We start from the raw sequence: 22,133 nt of genomic DNA, 5'->3' as shown, positions 1-22,133 counted from the left end.
TAATAGGCTCAATGTTAATGTTCAGATTCTCCGCAAGTGTTAGGGTAATTCTTTAAGTGGAGCTTTCGAGTGCACAATTGGCTTGGAGCAGTCGTGCTTAAGTAGCTTATCTTGACCCTTTGCCAAAAGTCGCTTGAACAGTTTTTCGGTTGAGCCGGGGTGGTCCGTTCCTAAACCAGGTTGTGTTGGCCGACCATATGGTGTCTACTTAAGAGCATAACCTAGTGATCCAGTCACGACGCTATTGGGTCATATGGCTTTTAGATCCAATCGGAACAGGAGCCTCATCTTGGTGTGTCATTATTAACCTATCAAACTTCTGACCTTTGCTGAGATCCCTTTGGGTTTCTAGGGGCCCTTTTCAGCCATTGCTTGTTGACAGTCTAAGATGTAGTCAACGCTGGTTTTGCCTATAGTAGACTCGTTCCACTATTTGGCCGACCATGAGTTATGAGTCCCAATCAAGAGATGGCTATAGAACCGATGCGTCACTTTCTTTTTTGTTGGCGTGTCATTTAGCAAAACGTTGTCGATATATAATGAAATATTTTCAAAGCACTAAGTCTATAAAGTGCCCTTTCCCATTCAAACAGTTCTCTACCATGGCCATCACCACTACTGTCTATTCCAGTGACGTCTGATTGCTATGTCTGCCAACCGTCATTGTTGCCACGACCTCCACCACTGTCGTCTCCCCAATTATCGCATGTACACTGCCACTGACTTTGTTGATTTTTTTTTACATGACAAGTATATTAATAAGGGGTACAAAGGGCACCCCAAACCAGTACAAATAGAAACCATAAGAAAATACATGCAGTGCAACAAACATCTGCTACACATGTAGTTCAGACAGAGTGAATGGAAGAAATGGAAGACCAAAGCTATTAAAGCTAGGTCCCATCCCCAACCGACTCCATTGTTGTTGCCTTCACATTTGGCGTCAACTACATGTTTCAAATGATTTGGTTAAAAATTGCAACTTCGGGTTAGGATATGGTAAGATACTTGTTTTATAATATATCACTAGTAGAATATGTGTATGATATTGATTGTAGTAGGACTTATGAGTTGTATATAATATGAAATAATAGTGCCTTGTATTGTGAAATAGATAAAATTGAAAAAACTTATCGAAATGCTCCAAACGTATGTCAATAGGAATAGACTATGAGTTTCAAACAGGTTTGTATTTCTTGCTAATGCCACAAATACTATTGCGAGAAGTATATTCTCATTGTTATACATTTAGAGCATTTCGATAAGTTTCTCAAATTTAATCAGTTTTGGAATACAAAGCTACATGATTTCACTTTTTACAAATTTTCTCTTGTTAGCGTCGGGCGTAGCCGGCTCTAGCGTTTAAGTTTTCGAGTCGGTCTATATGTGTTAGCCCCCCTTGAGTTGTATAAGCCTAGAGTCGACCAAGCCGACTCTAAAATTTTGCTTCGTAAATTTGAACGACTTGACGAGTTAGCTTCTACCATTTCATTGTTTGTCTCGACGCCAACACTAAACTTTACGCAGAGTTAGTTTTTAGCCTTGTTGCGTCGATATTTGGCCAATGCTATTTTGCATTTTTTAAAGTGGTAAAATGACATATGTGAATCTTATATATTAAGAAATATGGTTAAGGTTCCATTGACTAAAAAAGGTGAAGGGATGAGTAATTGTCTAGGTCTCATACATAGTGATGTATGTGGACCTATAAACACAATGGTTAGGGTAGTTTTCATCACTTCATCACATTTGTTGATGAATTCAGTAGATATGGATTTGTGTATCAAAAAAAACAAAAATCAAGAATATTTAGAAAGAGTTCAAGAAATTTAAGAATAAAATAGAATATCAAATTGACTAGACAGTTAAAAAAAACTTCAATAAGATGAAGGTGTACATTATTTAAGCCAATATTTTAATGATTATTAGAAAAGTAGAGGATTATATTTCGAAATTCACTAAGTTTTTAATATCTAATGCATGTGCATGACTATGTAAACAAAGTTTACACAAACATTCAATTAAATTCCGTCGCATGGAAAAAAGAATGTCATGTTCATTTTGTTCTTAAATCTAATGGGCCAGCACTAACCGCCCAAGATTGCTTCTGTCCCTACAGTTTCATTGTCATGACTTGGTGGTTTTATTTTGATTGACTGATGAGACAAAAGACATGCCCGCCCCAAAGTGAACCAATGGCCCAAAGCACATGCCAGGTGAGCAAAAAAGTCTTTGATTCCTAGGTCATTCTTTCAGTTCAATAAAAAACTCTTTTATACTTTTAGAGGAAAAGATTCTTCCACGAAGCATAATTGCCATTAGATGCACATATATGAAATATATAATTTAATATTCTCATGTATATTCTAGATGAAAGAAACTTCCCAAATATTTGTGAGTCTCCCTATCAAATATGCTAATCGGTACAAATGTTTGTGTTTTTTTTTTTGTTACAAATGGAAATGCAAATGTTTGTGTTTAAAGGAGATAATTATATAGTTGTCAATAAGGTGCTTATTAAACGACGGAAATTATCAGAGTGTTACAAATTATATTTTCTAACATTCTACTAATTCTTACCGTTTGGCAATTACTTAATTGATAACCACAATTATATTGTGATATTCGAAAGCACATGCATTCATATAAAATTTGGTTGAATGAAGTCTATTATATTGTCACGAAGAGTGCAAAGAATTGAAATTAATTTTTTTTAACCGATAATGCACTTTCTTCCTGAGTATATGAGGCATTTTTTTCGTCACAGGAAATAGTTTACTGGCGGCTTTTACCGACGGTTGGAACTGTCGCTAACGTATAGTATCGACAAGAGAACCGTGGATAATTTACCAATAGATAGGACCGGCGGTAACTTACTAGAGGTTATGACAGTAGGTAACTTACCAATTGTTTCCCATAATTCATGGGTAAATATTACCGACGTGTGATTTAACAACAAATTGTTAGCCATCAAAAGACCGTCGGTATTTTCTCATTACCGACAATAATTTGTGTTTTTCTTGTAGTGTATCATTCTTAGCTCCTTAAGTTTCATTTCCCAAATTGTTTCTAAAAAGAACACACTCATATTTTCTTATTTACAAAGTGAGCTAGATTATTGATTATTTGGTGTTTAATGTTCAACCTAGGGTTTCATATTTTGGGAATTGGAAATTTCTATTTATGCTGCAATTCTTCTCGTCTATTCCACAATTGTTCTTTGGTGAGTGATTGTATAAGGCAAGTGGGGTGCTAGCTGAGTTACATGTTCAAGAGAGTGAGATCGTAATTGGATACTACTAAGAAAGTCCTAATGATGTGTTTTGGGACTGAATGTAGCCTTTGTTGGTTGAAGGTGAATGTAGCCTACGTTAAACCTTTTATCATTTAAATTTAGTTTAGTATTGTGATTAATTTGGGTATTTTAAAAACATTATTTTGGATTACCAATGATTCATCAATGTTGAAACTGTTTAATTGTCACAAACTCTCTATTGAATTCGTCGTTGTTGGTAATTCTGCTGCATTAATTTGTCATCTTTGCATATATATACTCTTTTTTTCGGGTACTTAGAGAGTGAGAACCTGTAATAGATTACCTTTTCCAGTTTTTTTGTTTTTTTGGGTAAGCAATAAATTGATATATAATAAAAGGCACAAGGGGTGCCAACCCTTACACTAATGCTTTGTTTGGTAGCGAAGAGAGAAATAGAGAAGAGAGAGTAGAGAAGAGAGAAGTTGAGTAGAGAGAAATAGGTGAGAAATAGAGTAGAGAGAAATAGGTGAGAGGTTGTTTGGTATGATAAAAAAAGAGGAGAGATAGAAGAGAGAATGAGGTGGATAATAAAAAAGAAAAAAAAAAAAGGTAACATTTTATCCAAATACACTTTAATCCACATAAGACAAATTTTCTACAACTTTTTAATGGTTAGCATAAGGGTACAATAGGAATCAACTTTTCTTAACATCATCACCAGTCCTTTCTTCGCAAAAGGGAGAGAGGAGAAAAAGCTGGTGGGCCCCACGTATTTTGCACCTCTCTTCTCTCTAGGTGGTAGAACCAAACAACATTGATTCTTTATCTCTTCCCTATCTCCATCTTCTCTATCTCTCTCTTTGCAAAATTGGCTCAACCAAACAAAGCCTAAGAGAACCAGTAATAGATTGCCGAAATTTGTTGGAAAATTGGTCACCTAGGTCAACCCTCCTCCCAAGTATTTGTGTCTAAAGTGTTTACAATTGGCACCAAAGTTTAGGGGGTACGGTGTTTGTTTCACGGATTGGAAAAGGATTCCCGGGAATGTTTGGGCCGGAATCTACATTCCAGTGTTTGGTAGCAGATTTGAAAAAAATATTCCCGGGTATCTTTCATTCCTGGGTAAGTTGAATCTTGAATAGAAGGGAATGAGATTTTTGGTGTGAAATCTCTGAATTGCCACTACCCACTACCCACTACCAACTACCCTCTACCCATGTCTTTTACCGCGAAGGGTATTTTAAGAATTTTACTATCTATTCCCAGGAATATACATTTTGAACCAAACATATATTATAATTATACCCATGAATATTAAAAAAGATCTCCAAAAACTGATTTTGTGAACCAAACGAATTTTTTAAAGATGTCTGGGAATAACATTCCCGGGAACAAGATTCCTGGGTATCATTTTCCAATCCGTGAAACAAATACCTCCTTAGTTTGGAAAATTATTCCTTAATCCAGATTGATACACTTAGATTATTTCCTCCCCGCCTTTCTAGGAAACGGAACCTCAATAAGTAGGCCTCCTAGTTTCAGTGGGGAGTATTATGATTACTAGAAGATTAGGATGGAAATTTTCAGAGTCACAAAATCTTGATGTTTGGGATGCAATTGAGAATAGTCCTTATGTTCTATATAAAGGTTGAAAAATTTAGACAATATGATGATCATAAGAAGAAGGTGAAACATGACTTTAAGGGCTTAAAACATCCTTTACCTTTAGATTTTAAGAAGTTCTTTAGAACATCTAATTGTAAGTCGAAGGGTTTTAAATTTTGGGGTGCAATTGTTTGGTGCTTTATTTTTTCATTTTGGGTTGTTCTTCCTCTCATTGAGAGAATAATTTATCAATTTTCTCTTTATTGGGAAAAAACAATACACCCATATTTCGTACATTTAATTTTCTTTTATCTTTTTCTTCTTATTGCATCTCGTGATACATCATTATGCCATTTCTCTTTTTTCTGTTCCTTTCTCATTTTTGTTTTAGGGTCGCGCTAGTTAAACTACAACATTTGCAACACACAATCAATATACGCGGTTAGTGACAGGTTTAGGCTCACAAATGTGAAATGTTAAAAAAAACATAAAACATATTTATGGCATATTTCGTGTACGCTTTCATTTGGGAACTTTTTGTAGGTTGAGACACCTAGAAGTGTGTTTTATGTTTTTTTTAACATGTTGCAATTTGTGGCGATTAAACGCTTATGTCGACTGTGTGTCCTTAAATAGGGGCTCATCAATAGTCATTTTTGTTTTGTTTTGTTTTATGTGCGATGTCTACGCATTTATAGGTGAAATATTTTATGGGTTTACACTCATTTTCTCTTCCATCACCATTTCACATTTTTTTTTTCTTATTTTTTTATTGCATCACTTATCGTATCTCTCTTTTTCCTCTCTTATTCCATCAAGTTGGAGTGGAAATGGATATTGAAGAAAACATTATTCTCAATTTTTATAGTCAATATTCTTTTATGTATTATATTTTTAAGAAAATATAGAAATCAACTATCATATTATAATAAGAGAAATACATGCTCAACATCATTTTCCGGTAGATATTTTGGAGTGATGTTTTATTCTCTTCCATCTCATTCCACTCACTTTTTTTTCTTATGTCTTTACATTTTTATCACATCATATATCATATTATTTATTTTTCTCTATTCTCTCCATATCTCACTTAGTGTAAGTGGAATTATATTATGAAGTACACCCTCCGGTCACTATTATAAGCAAAAGTTAGCTTTTTAGATACATTCAGTAAATGATGTATGTGACCATTTTAATGACCACATACATCATTTATTGAATGAATCTAAAAAGCTAATTTTTGCTTATAATAGTAACCGGATGATGTATTCATTAATCTATATTTTTTTGCCTTAGTTATATATATGAACACGACAGACCACATTGGATACCAACATGCCCATATGCATGGCCAAGCCCAAAAAAAGCACATGTTTTCATGCAATGCTCACAACACAACTATTCTGCAGAGGAACCCCAATGATGTGGCGAAAGTTCCCCCTTTTCTCATCTGTCCAGAAAACGCCACCACACCAAACCAAAGTTTCATTTCAATGCTCCTCCTACACCATTTACTATGTGAATCACCTTCTTTTCTTATTAATTAACCAAGGCCATGCTGAAACCTGTTCCCCATGCAAACCACCAACTCACCATGTAACACGTACGTGTCATCACGAAACAACACCACTTTTCTATAAAACACCATCCCCTCACCAACACCCTCACTCACACACACAACCACCATAAATCTCTCACTAGCTAGTTCTCTGTTGTTTTAGTTTAATCTTTTCTTTGCAAGTATAGGAAAAAGAAAGAATAAAAATCCACCTGTTCCAAACATGAGTACTGATCGCTCAACACTCACTGATCGTTCAACAACACCACACCAGATCCAAGTCCACACAACAACACACCGCTATGAAACTGGTGTTAACCCCCAACAGCGTTATGAAACCGGTGTTAACTACCCCCAACACCGCTATGAGGAAGGTGAGAAAGGTCCATCAACCTCCCAGGTTGTTGCTGTGGCCGCCGGCCTGCCGGTCGGAGGCATCTTGCTTACGCTGGCTGGACTTACCTTGGCAGGAACCCTGACCGGGCTGGCAGTGACCACCCCGCTTTTCATCCTGTTCAGCCCGGTTCTGGTTCCGGCCACCATTGTCATCGGTCTTGCTGTGGCCGGATTTCTGACATCCGGAGCCTGCGGGCTGACTGCACTGTCATCATTCTCCTGGGTCATGAATTACATCCGGCAGAGCCAAGGGACTGGGCCAGGCCAGCTTGAGTCCGCGAAGCGGCGCATGGCGGACGTTGCAGGCTACGTGGGGCAGAAGACAAAGGAGGTGGGGCAGAAGACCAAGGAAGTTGGGCAAGATATACAGGCAAAGGCTCAGGACGCTAAGGCTGACACTAAGGCTCATGACACTAAGATCAGAACAACAACAACAACATGAAGAGAAGAATGAATGGGTTGTTTTAAGTGTTATGGGGTTTGTGTGTAAAAATAAATGATGTGTCTCGGGGCTTGCACTTCTCATTTGTGTCTTCTGGTCTGGTCTTGTAGCATGGTATGGTATGTGTGCTTGTTGTTATAAGTACTTAAGTAGAGGAGACTTTGGTTCATGTCTCATAAAATGGGTGCTAGCTAGCTATCACTCTTTATGTAAATTTTCTTTTTCTTATGAATGTGTTCTGCATCTGTTTCACTTACATCCTTGAACTCAATGTGTAAAGGTGTTGTTGTTAAACGTTGGTTTAAGTCATTGCTTTCTTTTTAGTCCAGGGTTCAAAATTTCATATCACAAACTCTGAGAAGGGGAAATTTTAAAAGAGAACAAATTTTCTAAGCATACACAGCCAACCAATCAGACCTGAAATCTGGGTCAGATTGATTTACTGTGTAAAATTTGGTGTTGCTAATTCTGTCAACTTAATACCTTGCCAACATTGTAACACTAGCTAACCAAGAAGTACTAAATCATTGTAAAGGAAGCTTCAGTGTCAAAAATGTGTTACTATAAAGGAAAAGGAAAATGCTCCTTCAATAAGGTGTGATAAGGGGGACAAAAATAGACATAGGAAATAGTTAGACACTGAGATAAAAGAGAACTGAAGTGTGAGCCTAAAACAACACACATGGAAAAAAATCAATAATTTATATTTGTCAAATGCCTTATCCCTCACAAAGGGTTAGTGTTAAAATTTTCGATTAGTAAAAACAGACAGGAGGACATTAAAAGGTTGCAATAACTTGTAAAAACATGTTAAAGGTATGACTGTTGTATTAAAAAAAATCTTCACTATTGAAGAGCATTCAATGTATGTCCTAAAACTTTCAATCACAGTGATGGATTTACAATTGACATCATCTTAATGCATCCACTATTTTTGCTTAAAAGTGATGCAAACTAAGAAGCTTCGAAATCACAATGTTATTAGCTGATTTCTAGATGCACCGAAAAAAGAACATTTCAGGTTGGGACTGGGAGATGCAATGGGTGAGGATAATGATATTCAGATCAATGGAGAAGTGATTGGAGTAGCAGTAGCACCATACTCGTTATTGGGTATCCAAAACGTGAGAACACTTGAGGCTGCAGCGAACATGGCCCGGCGAGGGGCCCACTTCAAGCACCAAGGCACACCAATATGGCTGCTCCAACATGCCACCTGCAGGGTACAAAACCAGAGCTTGGTCATATTTTGCACTAATATGTTTAAAATTATACGACATGTATCAGCAAAATATAAAAACTTTTTTTGCTAACATCATGTTACTGTTCTGGGGTTCCATGCCATGTTACTTAGGGGATTGGGATCTCATATATTGAAACTTCACATGAGATTATCATGTTAAAATTATGTATCTATCTTTCTCTTCATGTAAATATTGTGTATCTATCTTTCTCATCATACCTAATAAATTGGTTGGATCCTCTGATATTTATGAGGAGTAGATAAAAATTTTCATATAACATTGTGATATGACATATTGAAATTGAGATGATCATGATCTGTGAATAAGGAGATATAACAATCCCCAATCATAGAAAAACATAAATTCAGAAGTTCAATACTATGCAATCAAGGTAGTTTTGTTTTTTTGAAAGATGCAATTAAGGTAGTTAAAATTGAGAATTTACCACCAAGGGTTGAAAGGTGGGGTCCAACCAAGGTAGGATAGCAAAAGAATGTAGGAACATTACAGCATGAAAATATTGTGAACAGAAAACAGGATATAGGGAATGAAGTAAAATATCTGAGATGGCTAGAACAGTCGGTGTATCATTTACCAATGGATAAATGCACAACAACAAATATAATACAAAATTAACACAAGTTAACCAAAGAACACAACATGTTGGACTCCAACCTAAATCATATCTGTCGTCAATGATACAGCATTAATTGAGTTTTATGGTATAGCTTCCTAATTATTTGCTTTCAAGTAATTCTTAATTGATTCATTTTCAATTCCTAAATCTGATCTATATTGGGCCAAGAGTAAAGGACAAATAAATTTTATGCATTGCAGAATCATATTATTGTGGAAAATAGATGAATACCTCATTTTTCGTCTCAATATTCCAAGCGTGCATTGTTCCTCCTCCTGAGCCTAAGACATTAGAGAATGTAGTTAGTTTCTATCCTCCAAACGGTATCGGAGGAAAAAAAAAGATGAAATTTGATGATTCATGATTTAAACCGCATGGAAACAGCACAATGAATTACTTGCTAATGCATGCCTAGAGCAAGATAAGCAACCACATACTGGTCATGAAATATTACAATGGAAAAAATAAGAAATTTGCTACCCATGTAAGCTATGAAAATTTTAACTGAGAATATAAGTAATTTTCTTCCTACTTTTTTCTTGATGTATCCACAATCCAACCAATCATATACTTATCGGCCCCTATAATTGCACTCAAAGAACCTTATTGTGGACAGTTCACTTGAGTTCATAAAACTTCAATCAGCAAACATAGAAAGGACATGATGCTTGATGATAAAATGACATTCTAAATTTTAGATCTAACAAGCCTTACAGCTTTCCGTGTCATCTCCTGAGCATAGTTATCAAATCATGAAATCATGATTAAGGCTAATTTTTTAATTGTGCCAATTTAAAGGCTTAACAAAAAATAAATTGCATAGGTTTAATTTAACATAAACAAAATGCTCAATATGTTTTGAACTAGGAATTTACCAAACCTAAACATAAGTCTTATCATAGTATATGTGGGTGAGTGTTTGCAGACTTGATTTCGCCAAATTGACTTTGATGAAAATTGATTTTAAACAGATTTGTTTTGATCCCACTAGGAAGAGGCCTTCCTCATGTAAGCAATTGGTCTTCTGGTCTTCCCTATTGCATAAGCACTGCTCCCCTCTTTTCCTGATGCATCAGTGTACACCACAATCTTTTCAAAATCTGGGACTGCCAAAACTGGGAGTGTGGTCTTAGCTTCCTTGAGCCTGTTGAAGGCCAATTGAACCTCCTCTCCCCAGGTAAGGTTGTCCTTCTTTAGCTGCTGTGTGGGTGACCATGCTATCCTCCCATAATTTTTCACAAACTTCCTGTAGTATCCAGTCAATCCAAGGAATCCTCTTAGTCCCTTCACACCTAGGTGTGAGTCAATCTAACATATCTTCCTTATGGCTATTTCCATGTCTATTGTAGATAACGATGTCATCAAAAAACATCAACGCAAACTGTCAGAATATGTTTTATTGTTAGTTATATTATTTCCTTATTTAGCAAATCACATTTATAATGTAGGAGGGGAATATCCCTGAATCATAGGGATTTAATTGTATAGGTGCTGTTATTGTATTTCCTAAATTAGTATTTCAGCTTTGTATATATGGCTGATGTATTGTAACATAATTCTATGAAATAAAATCATTCAACCCTAATATTTGAGATGGCATCAGAGCTCTCAAGTTCTGGGAGCCGCCTCTGACTGCGCAAACCAAAACCCTAGAAGACAGCCTTCATTGCTGTCAATCATCCCTTTCAAGGCAGCCTTCATTGCTGTTGATCATCCCTTTCAGAGCAGCCTTCATTGCTGTCGTGATTGTTCCTTAGTTGCTGTCCCGAATACATTCCCATTGCAATACGTTCACTGTACTGCTGCTGCCATGGGAGAACCAATTGAAGAAATAGTGGATATTGAGTCAAGGAACATTGACTCTGGGGATAATAAATCCCAAACTCATGGAGAGCTGCAGAACCTCTACACTGCCTACAGATTGAATGGGCAGAATTACTTGAAATGGACCCAGCTTGTTCTTAGAACTTTGAAAGGTAAAGGGAAAGCTAGCCACTTGACTGAAGATGCCCCTAAAGAGGAAGATCCCAAATTTACAAAATGGGATGAAGAGGACTCTATGATCATGGCATGGCTATGGAACTCAATGATCCCAGAGATCACTGATACTTGCATGTTTCTTAATTCTGCAAAGGAGATTTGGAATGCTATGGAGCAGACATACTCCAAAGCAAAAGATGCTGCTCAAATATATGATGTGAAGGTGAAGACTGGCAGCAAAACAGGGAAACAAGACCGTTACAGAGTACGCCAATCAACTCAAATCATTGTGGATGGAGTTAGACCATTATAGGGTCATTAAAGCCAAGTGCTCAGCAGATTCAGCAGTGCTCAAAGAGTATATTGAGCAGGATAGAGTCTATGATTTCCTGGTGGGGCTTAACTCTAATTTTGATCAGGTGAGAGTTCAAATCCTTGGAAAAAAAAAGGTTCCAGGAATTAATGAAGTAGTAGCTATGGTCAGAAGTGAAGAAAGCAGAAGGGGAGTAATGCTAGAAACCCCAACTGTGGAAAACTCAGCCATGATAGCTTCTGGGGCCTCGGCCATGATGGCAGACCAGAAAAAAGGGGGGAATAAGCAATATAGAGAAGAAAGGTGAAGGAGTGTGGTGTACCTACTGCAACAAGCCTCGCCACACTCGTGACAAATGTTGGAAGCTGGTTGGAAAGCCACCTAGTAGAGAGTGGGGGGCCCAAAACCGAGACAGGGAGTGGGGAAAAAAAGGAGACAACACAAGAAAGGGAGGACATGCGCACATAGCTGCTGGAACCAATGAAGAAAATAAAGGAGGCCTGATTCAACTTAACCAGGATGAAGTAGAGAAAATGAGATCGTTCCTCAGCAAGTTGGATAAACCAACAGGTACTTGTTCTCTCGCATGTTCAGGTATGTTTGGTGAGTTTCTTTTTCCTTTTGGACTCAATGCCTCAGATACAAACTATAACCAATACTGGATACTGGATTCTGGGGCCACTAACCACATGACACCCCTACCTAAAAATTTCTCCTCGTACTCCCCTTGCCCTAGCAATAAGAAAATATCCACAGCCGATGGCACTCTCATGACTGCAGCCGGTCAAGGAGAAGTTCAAATAACCCCAACCATAACCCTAAAAAATGTCCTTCATATTCCCAAATTGTCTGTTAGTCTGATTTCCATAAAAAAACTCATAAAAGACTTATCATGTAAAGTTGTTTTTTATGACAATGGTTGTGTACTGCAGGACAAATACTCGGGGAGGACGATTGGACATGCTAGAGAATGGAATGACCTTTATTACTTGGACAACCTGAATCTGCCTCCAGATCTACACAACAGCAGCAACTCTTTTTTCGCTGATTCAATAAAGACCAAAAGGGAGAAAATCCTCTTACATCATTGTCGTCTTGGACATCCTTCCTTTAGAGTCATAAAATTGTTATTTCCTTCCCTTTTTAACAAATTAGAAGTGGAGAGTCTTCATTGTGAAGTGTGTGAGCTTGCTAAACACAAGCGTGTACCTTTTCCCATTAGTAATAATATGAGCACGTTTCCCTTCTATTTAATTCATACTGATGTGTGGGGTCCCTCAAATGTCCCAAATGTTTCCGGTGCCCGTTGGTTCCTTACCTTTATATATGATTGCACTCGGGTTACATGGATTTTCTTACTGAAACAAAAGTCCGAAGTCAGCTCCGTGGTTCAGAATTTTTTCTCAATGGTAAAGAATCAGTTTGGTGTTAGCATTAAGAGGATTAGATCTGATAATGCCAAAGATTACTTTAATCATGGGCTTAATTCTTTTTGTCAAAAGGAAGGCATCATTCATGAATCATCCTGTGTCAAAACACCTCAGCAAAATGGGATTGCTGAGAGGAAAAATGGACACTTACTAGACCAAACTCGAGCTCTCCTTTTTCAGCATAAGGTCCCTAAGAAATTTTGGGGTGAGGCTGTTCTCACTGCATGTTATCTAATTAATAGATTACCTTCCAGTGTTCTAGCCTCAAAAAGTCCTATGGAGGTTTTGTCCTCTTTCTATCCTAATGTGTCCACGTCCAATCAACTTGTTCCAAGAATATTTGGGTGTGTATCATTTGTCCATGTCCATAGTGGTGATAGATGTAAACTTGACCCAAGAGCCTTAAAATGTGTCTTCATAGGATACTCATCCACACAAAAGGGATATAAATGCTATCACCCACCATCTCAAAAACTCTTTGTGTCCAGAGATGTCACCTTTCTCGAGCAAGAAAGTTACTTTCACCAAGATCATCTTCAGGGGGAGACTACAAGAAAGGAAGATGATCTACTTATGCTCACTGACTTTATTCTCGGACCAGAAGTAGGGACTGAAAGTGCAACGGATTATGAGAAGGAGGCTCAACCCACTAAATCCACTCAAGAGGAAGATGAAGCTGATGTAAGATTTGGGAAAAAATTGATTTATACAAGGAAGACAAAGGTCATTCCAGAATCTGTCCATGTCCAAGAATCCGACCCAACATTACATGAGGTAACTTCCCCTAATCCTTTAATCTCCACTGAATCAATCTCTGATTTCCCAACTGCACAGGAACCAGAATCCAGTTCAGCACCACTTTACGAGGACCTGGACATTCCAATCGCCCTAAGGAAGGAGACTAGAAAATGCACCACGAAGCCACTTTTCCCTCTAGCCAATTACCTATCCTTTAAACACTTCTCACCTACCCATAAAGCCTTCCTTACAAGCTTAAACACTATAACCGCACCTACCTCCCTATCTGAGGCATTGACTGATAGGAAATGGAAGCAAGCCATGGACTTGGAAATGGAAGCACTGGAAAAGAATAGTACTTGGGAATTGGTTCCTCTTCCAAATGGGAAAAAACCAGTAGGATGCAAGTGGGTCTATACAATAAAATACAAGGCTGATGGATACATTGAGAGGTACAAGGCAAGGTTAGTAGCCATGGGATTCACTCAAACCTATGGAGTGGATTACTTGGAAACATTCGCTCCAGTTGCAAAAATGAATACAGTTCAGGTGATATTATCCCTAGCTGCTAATTATGGCTGGAACTTGCAACAATTTGATGTAAAGAATGCCTTCCTCCATGGAGAACTTGAGGAGGAGATTTACATGGAATTGCCCCTGGATATGGTGGAAAAACTGCTGTCAACACTGTTTGCAAGCTTAAGAAAGCATTGTATGGGCTAAAACAATCACCACGAGCGTGGTTTGGAAGGTTTACTAAAGTTATGATAGGTCTGGGCTTCAAACAAAGTCAAGGAGACCACACTCTGTTCATTAAACACTCTAAGTCAAGGGGAGTTACAGTGTTACTGGTGTATGTGGATGATATTATCGTGACAGGTGATGATGAGGAGGAGCAACAACTGTTAAGCCAACATCTAGCCAAGGAATTTGAAATTAAGACCTTGGGAAAGTTGAAGTATTTTTTGGGAATTGAAGTGGCCCATTCTAAAAAGGGGATTTTCATATCCCAACAGAAATACATCACTGATTTGTTGAAAGAGACTGGTAAGACGGCATGCAAGCCTGCAAGTACACCAATTGATCCAAATCTGAAGCTAGGAAATGCAGAAGAAGATACTGCAGTTGACAAGGAAATGTATCAAAGACTAGTTGGCAGACTCATATATTTATCTCACACTAGACCTGATGTTGCATTTGCTGTGAGTCTAGTCAGCCAGTTCATGCACCAACCAAAGGAGGTCCATCTACAGGCTGCACTAAGAATTGTGCAATATTTGAAAGGGACCCCAGGCAGGGGAATTTTGTTCAAACGGAATGGGAATGTAAGTCTTGAAGCATATACAAACGCTGACTATGCAGGGTCAATTGTGGATAGGAGGTCAACTACAGGATATTGCACTTTCCTTGGAGGGAATCTTGTGACTTGGACGAGTAAAAAACAAAGTGTGGTAGCTAGATCCAGTGCCGAAGCAGAGTTCAGGGCAATGGCACAAGGGATATGTGAACTACTGTGGCTGAAGATCATCTTGGAAGACTTGAGAATAAAGTCGGATGAACCAATAAGACTTTACTGTGATAACAAATCCGCTATTAGCATAGCTCATAACCCAGTGCAGCATGATAGAACCAAACATATTGAGGTTGACAGGCATTTTATCAAAGAAAAATTAGACAGTGGCCTAATCTGCACTCCATATGTCTCCTCACAAAATAACCTTGCAGATCTTCTAACGAAGGGGCTGAATAGCAACAACTTTGAGAGGATTGTTTCCAAGCTGGGAATGGAAAATACCTATTCACCAGCTTGAGGGGGAGTGTCAGAATATGTTTTATTGTTAGTTATATTATTTCCTTATTTAGCAAATCACATTTATAATGTAGGAGGGGAATATCCCTGAATCATAGGGATTTAATTGTATAGGTGCTGTTATTATATTTCCTAAATTAGTATTTCAGCTTTGTATATATGGCTGATGTATTGTAACATAATTCTATGAAATAAAATCATTCAACCCTAATATTTGAGACAAACTTACTCAAATTAGGCTTACGAATCTGGTTAATAAGGGCCTGAAAGGTGGATGGGGCATTGGTTAGGCCAGATTTCAAATCTAATTTTGCTAAGATTGTCATAACCCCCAATTCATCTGCGATAGGCATTAGGAATTTCTTAGGAATTGTAAGTTTGTTAGAGGCCCTGTAATTAACAATCAACTTCAACACAAAACCTCAACCCTTCATCTTTCTTTTTAACCAATATAAAGGGCTGCTAGGGGGGCTAGTCGTTGTGGTTTGCTAGTTCTACCTTTTGTCTACCCGTCAAGGCCCAACTCTCTAAGACTAATACCACTACATCCAGCTTCTCTTCTCGCACCATATTCAACTTGAAATATCTCTCCATGGGCACAGTCCACCTGTAAGAATCATGTCTGCTGAAGATCGGAATCTCCAGCTTCCTTCCCCCAGGGTTGCATGTCGGTGGTGAACTACCCCCTTCCGTTGAGATCATGATTGCAATTCCCAAGGTCTACTCCCATAATTCTCCTCATTGGTGAACCCCGACAAACTTCATCAACATAGGGAAAGTCCTCGAGGACAAATTCATTCCCCTTCAAATGAAAAGCTGCTTGAATCTCTCCCATATCCGATTGGCGTCCCTGAACACTTCTCTCCAACTACTCCACCCTAGCCTCCATCACAACGTGTGTAGTGACCATCCAAGCTCTGGAATCGAGAGCTCCGATACCAATTGACATGTGATGTACCAGGAGAAAAAAACAGAAATGGGATAAGAAAGTATTGTTCACGTCACGGTAAATAGGTCTGAATCAACTGAATCCAGAACCTAATGTGTCAATGTATACAAGGAAGCAAGAAGAAAAGAGAAGTCTCCCCTAGGAAAATTCGAGAGTGCCTAGATCTCTCCCAAATCTAGTCCCAATTTCCAGCTTAACCTCCACGACCCCTTACTATTCCTGCTTATATTCCCTCTGGCAATTCGCACGCGCTCCTCACTGCCACCGCCACCTAGGCAGGCAATGAGTTAGCCCCTCTCTCTCTTCTACGTTCTGATCAAGTGCGTCACACCCTACAACATGATCATGTGCCCCGTGTGTCTCCCCATTTAGTGTGTCATCTAACATAGACTTTATTTACTTTGGGACGTAGGCCCGCCTCATTAGGGAATGAGGGTAATAAGGCCCAATTCAAATAATTACTCCACTGACCTAAACTGAAAGCAGTTTTTCTAGTCCTATAATTTGATATGATTCACCGTTCCAAAATCAGCCTGTCAAGTCACAATATAAATTGTGATTTGATAACAATGCTACATTACACACACAAACACAGTGAGAAAACTAGCCCATTCTAATCCACTTTCCAATCCTTTTTTAACCAGCATAATGTGGAAATGTTGTAACTATAGGATTTAGCCCAGGAAGAAAGAAAAGAAAGACAAATGACAACACTATTTATGACAGGATGGCCCTAATAAGACTTTCAAAGAGATAATATAGTAAAAAATAAACAAACTTCCTGTACGGTGAAGTCAAAATCACGGTGGACAACCCCAAAAGCTAAGGAAGTTGTTTCGGTACAGTGACTTTGGCTCACCGTGTACCCAAACATGCACAAAGTGAGATGAAGTGGAAATGAAAAAGTCTGTAAAGTTAAATTGCAAGAAAGGTCATACCTGCTACTAAATACTTCCCATCTGGGGTAAATGTAGCCTCTATTGTTGTACCAGGAGATGGTTCCAAATTAAACCCACAGCGCTGCATAAAAAGTTTATTATCGTAAACTTACCGCACATTTTGAACAAATAAACTGTAGAACAAAATTGCAATGCTGAAGCTTTTATTATCAAAGAATTTAACCTTCTCCCCTCCATATGCATCAAGAACATAGGTATGGTTATTAGTAGTAGTCAGAAGCATTGATTTGCCATCGTTGCTGAATTTGATATCACAAACCTCAGCTGTGTCACCACCAACTAGAAAGGTGTCAAAGGGACCCTATACAAGGAGGAGAAGCGTCAAAGTTGTAAAATTATGGGAAAAGAGGGACAAGAGAAAGATTGAAGATAAGAACCTTGTCATAAGAACGAGAGTCAAACAATTTAATAGCGCCCCCTTCCATTGCTACGGCAAAGACCAGTCCTTGTTGGTCATAGGCAACAGCAGGTCTGCCACGTAGATGTAAGATTCCCTGAAAATTATAGCAGTAAGCTTTTTCATAATTTCGTCTCTCTTTTCTTTCTTTTTTTGTTGACAAAATTTGCAAATTCAAGTCTTTTGAAGCTCAACTATAACTGAGCTATTATATCAACTTATCAAGTGGGTTTGGAAATGAAGCATATGAAGAAATAGTAGTGTGCTATGTGTATAGTTTAATTAGTACTCCTTGTTCTACACTGTACCATGTACTCTTTTCACTAACATATAGCTATATAGCTGACAGCCTTGATATTTTTTTTTAATTTCCCTTGGAAAAATAAGTAACTTCATTCAGAATCTGTTTGCTTCAGCTTTTTCTTATGAAAAACAATACTCACTTTTAAATAATTTTAACGTTTGTTTCAGCTTTTGGGAAAAATAAATAAAACAGACTCTTAAAAAAGTTACATTGTTGATTATTTTGAGAAGGTACTGATCTAGAAAGAAAACAATACTGCAATTATAACAACCTTTTAAAACAAAGAGCTTTTTGTATTGTTTCTAACCAGACAAAAGCTTCTACTTAACAAAAACATCTTTAAAAAGTAAATAACTTCTTTACAGATTCTTAAAATCAAACAGGTCCTAAATCAGCAGCCTCAATTTGAAAATTGAAACCAGTGTTGTCAATCTTGGATAGCGGCGCGTAGCGGCCGACCACAAAATTGCTATTGCGGTATAGCGCATTGCAGGATGGCTGCTATGCTGGATTTTTTGTGAAGTTTATATTATATAACTACATACATATAAATGATAAAAATAATCAAAATTCATGGCAGTCATAATTAACATTAAAAAGTCATAGGTGTCTTAAACAAAACATACTAGTACCAAGTTGAAACAAAGAAAGAAGTACCAACCTGGCAGGCATTTACACGAAGATCCCATATCCTGACACTGTGGTCAAGAGAACCAGACATGAAGCTATCATTGATTGGAGACATGCAGAGCGAAACAACTCTATAAAGCCATAGAAAAGAAATCATCAATAAAACCATGTAAAATAAAGGAACTGACATGATCAGAATCATTAGCAAATTATCATCATAATCTCGCTCATGAAAATTATCTATCTTAAGCTCAAGTGGGTTCAATTCAAGACATGGTGGGGGAAGGAAAACTTACATTGCATCAATCAATTAAATGTCGTGCAGAAGATAAACAGGGAAGTGAAAAAGGGAATCAAATAATAAAAATGATTCACCAAAAATTAGAAAGAAGACTTCCCTTTTATATAGGGAAAAATACGAAAACATAATCCTAGAAGGCAGATATACTTCCAACTGGATGAACTTATCAGGAAAAGTGATATTAGAAATAATGCCTCAAAAAATAGGAAATGATACAATAAGAAACAAAGATGCCCCAAAAGAGGAAATGATGCTTCAGAAATAAGCAATTATGATTTATGAACTATATGCAAAATCGTGATTTTAATCGTAAAATCTTGAGATTCTGCGATTCTGCAACACTGTTCTGAGTTAAATCGCAAGCAGAAACACATTCTAGTGGGATTGCAGGGGATCGCCGTTCCTAGTCGTGGGATCTTGGCTGCACACACGATTTCACAAATCACTGGTTTCCAGGTCAGATTTCGTGACCCAGATGAAAAGCCGAAATCAAAGGATGAAAAGCCGAAATCAAAGGATGAAATATACCCCAAACTTACTGATTTCAACCCTATTTCATTTGAAACAGTTCCATTCCCATTCCCCAGACTGTCGACCGCTCCTCACTGTTCTCTCTCCCCTACGAGACGTCTTCATCTTCTCGACTCCCCCTTTATTCGGAATTCTATTTTCGGAGTTCAGAAGTCTTTGTTCTCTCCCCCTCTATTCAGAAGTCTTTGTTCTCTCTCCCTCCGTTCATGAAGTCTGTCCTTGCGAAATCTCTTTGTTAGCAACGTTGCTCTTAGGCTCTCACAAAGTCTCTCACTCTCTATTTGCGAAGTCTCTCTTGGTTACGTGGATTGAGTACTTTGATATCTTTCTTTTCATTTTGGTGTTTTACTTTCATGTTATGAAATACCTATGGCTATGGATTTAGAGTATGACTTATATTGGGAGTTAAGCTTATGAAGTTCTATCTTAAATTTAGCTTAATGATGTGATTTTCAGGATATTTTCTTTATTCATATTATTTTTATGCATGTACTCCCTCGGTCCTTTTTATAAGAAACACTACACTCTCTCAAAAGTGTTCCTTATTAAAAGGACCGGAGGGAGTATATGTTATAGTATACTTTTACATTTTTGGTAGAATCTTAAGACCCGATCTACAATTCTATAATTTAGTATCTTGCACCCCCTCTCCAATCCTAAGTAGAATCTTGATTTTCACATCATTTCCCTATAGAATTAAGAGATAAGCAAAAGCAACTAGTTTTCCTTCTACAAGGTAGAAAATCCATTCATAAGAAAAATGTGTTCAAACCTCTGTTTGTGCCCTTTGAAGTAACGTAGGCAGCGATTATCATAGATTGATAAATACCGCAATGATTCTGGCACAAGAAAGGAAAAACAAGACAATAATTGCAGTCATAATTCATAGTCACGATAAATTACATTAAACCAAATTGTCATATAGAGAAGCTCACCTGCAGTAGACTCCAAATTGTACCTTGAAGAGCATATGAGAGAGCTCGGATGATGAGTAAAGCATATACGATCAGCACCATGTTTCTTATGATAAGTAGTCTTCAACAACCTGGGATTCATGGTAAAATGTGTTATAGTTTCCTTTTTTTGAAAATCCTACAACGTAACAATGTAACATTATTATCAATGATGAGTACAAAATGGAAACCTGTTTTGAAAATCAAGAGAAGAAATAAAATCCCATAGTTAAGGCATATGCAATAATACCACAAGACATAACTATACAATATAGCAAAGAGCTCTAGAATGGTTTAAAAACAAGGTTTGGAATCACAGTCAGCAACAGAAATCGCGGCGCAACACCATGGTTTTGGAGTCCACAACCACGATCGATTGCGGACGCATTTATAATAATACAATTCACTTGTGTTTTCTCTTAAAAGTAAAACTCACTTAGCATTAGCAATGTCATAGAGACGCACTGAATCATCCTCAGCAGTTGTGACAAGTAAATCATCCTTACGATGGAAATCAATCGAATTTATCCTCCCACCCTACAAACACAAATTCAACTAAACATTAGATAGAAAAACCAAAACCAAAAGCTAAATTTCAATGATTTGCGACAATGGAATCGTAAATTCAGCCCTAATAAGATTACATTTATGCAGTAAGAAACACAAAAATTGCTAAGCGAGGGGATTTGAATTGAAAAGTGAAAACATGGAATTGAATGCGGAGAGAAGAGAAGAAGGGAGTTACGAAGTCGGAGAAGACGGCTCCGATGGACATGCTGCGAACGAGGTCGTCATCAAGCTCGGTGAGTGCCGGCGTCGCCATCGTCGCTCACCGGAGAAGCTAGCAAGCAGCAACGCAGGAAGAGAAGAGTAGCAGAAGAAGAACACTCCTTTTGTTTTACACTTTCACACTAAAAAATAGGATAATGATTAAAAAAATTAATTAAAAGTGAGTCTGCTTGGCTATAAGTTGGACGAGATGAAACTCACTTCAGGTCGTCTCGGTTGGCCATCGTGGATCATTTGAGCTGCTTCAGAGTATATTGAGCTGGTAGCCTTTTGGGCCGACCGAAACAAGAGCTTCCAACTTGGTATGTAAATGCAATGCAATGTCTTCATAACCGGTGCTTCACAAAATGTTTCAAGATACAATCATTCTGAAAGTAAAAGAATATATTTAATGCATTTTAAGATCCCCATTTCAATTTCTCTTATAACCAAGATGTAATTTCTAATAAGTCATTTTGTTGCGTTGATTACCAATTTTTCTTAATTACATAAAGGAAATTTTGGGACTCCCTTTTTCGCTTTGGGAGGGGGAGGAAATCTCATTGGTGGTTCGCCATGGGATTTCTAGAATGTCCAAGTTCCATAAAACCTAATCATTTGAACCCTTCACCATTTGGGTTTTTCTTTTTTTGTTTAAAAACCTTGGAGAATAGAAATTGTCCAACTTTCGGCCGGAAAGACTTCAACCCAATATTCTTGCTCATGATATTCTTGCTTCCACATTAACTTTCAAACTATAAGGTTACTTTCAAATTCAGGTATATTTTATGTTTCCCCCTTTTATTCTTCAAAAAATGATTCAGTTTCGGCTCTTTAAGGAGGAAGTCGTAGAGGATGAAACTCTTATAATCGCTTATACCATTACACATATATTGATTTATCTGGATCATTGATGTCTCATTCTCAATGAT

The 22,133-nt window shown here is 37.6% G+C and overlaps 2 protein-coding genes across 2 annotated transcripts; one reads left to right on the top strand and one right to left on the bottom strand.

The window, feature by feature from the left end:
* Positions 1 to 6,237: 6,237 nt before the first annotated feature.
* Positions 6,238 to 7,513, top strand: LOC130732488 (oleosin Ara h 10.0101-like). The gene has a single exon (XM_057584525.1). It carries the CDS (start codon positions 6,643 to 6,645, stop codon positions 7,255 to 7,257), a length of 615 nt encoding a protein of 204 aa, XP_057440508.1. The 5' UTR covers positions 6,238 to 6,642; the 3' UTR covers positions 7,258 to 7,513.
* Positions 7,514 to 8,031: 518 nt separating this feature from the next.
* Positions 8,032 to 21,343, bottom strand: LOC130729568 (protein ANTHESIS POMOTING FACTOR 1). Its single transcript, XM_057581357.1, has 10 exons — positions 21,179 to 21,343; positions 20,870 to 20,970; positions 20,416 to 20,525; positions 20,253 to 20,319; positions 18,680 to 18,779; positions 17,695 to 17,811; positions 17,481 to 17,618; positions 17,297 to 17,378; positions 9,370 to 9,419; positions 8,032 to 8,473 (listed from the first exon to the last, which is right to left on the bottom strand). Exons 1-10 carry the CDS (start codon positions 21,254 to 21,256, stop codon positions 8,318 to 8,320), a joined length of 999 nt encoding a protein of 332 aa, XP_057437340.1. The 5' UTR covers positions 21,257 to 21,343; the 3' UTR covers positions 8,032 to 8,317.
* Between the last annotated feature and the right edge of the window lie 790 nt (positions 21,344 to 22,133).

The sequence above is a fragment of the Lotus japonicus genome, chromosome 1, assembly GCF_012489685.1.
Source record: "Lotus japonicus ecotype B-129 chromosome 1, LjGifu_v1.2".
Lineage (NCBI taxonomy): Eukaryota > Viridiplantae > Streptophyta > Magnoliopsida > Fabales > Fabaceae > Lotus > Lotus japonicus.
This window is presented reverse-complemented; position numbering and strand designations above follow the sequence as displayed.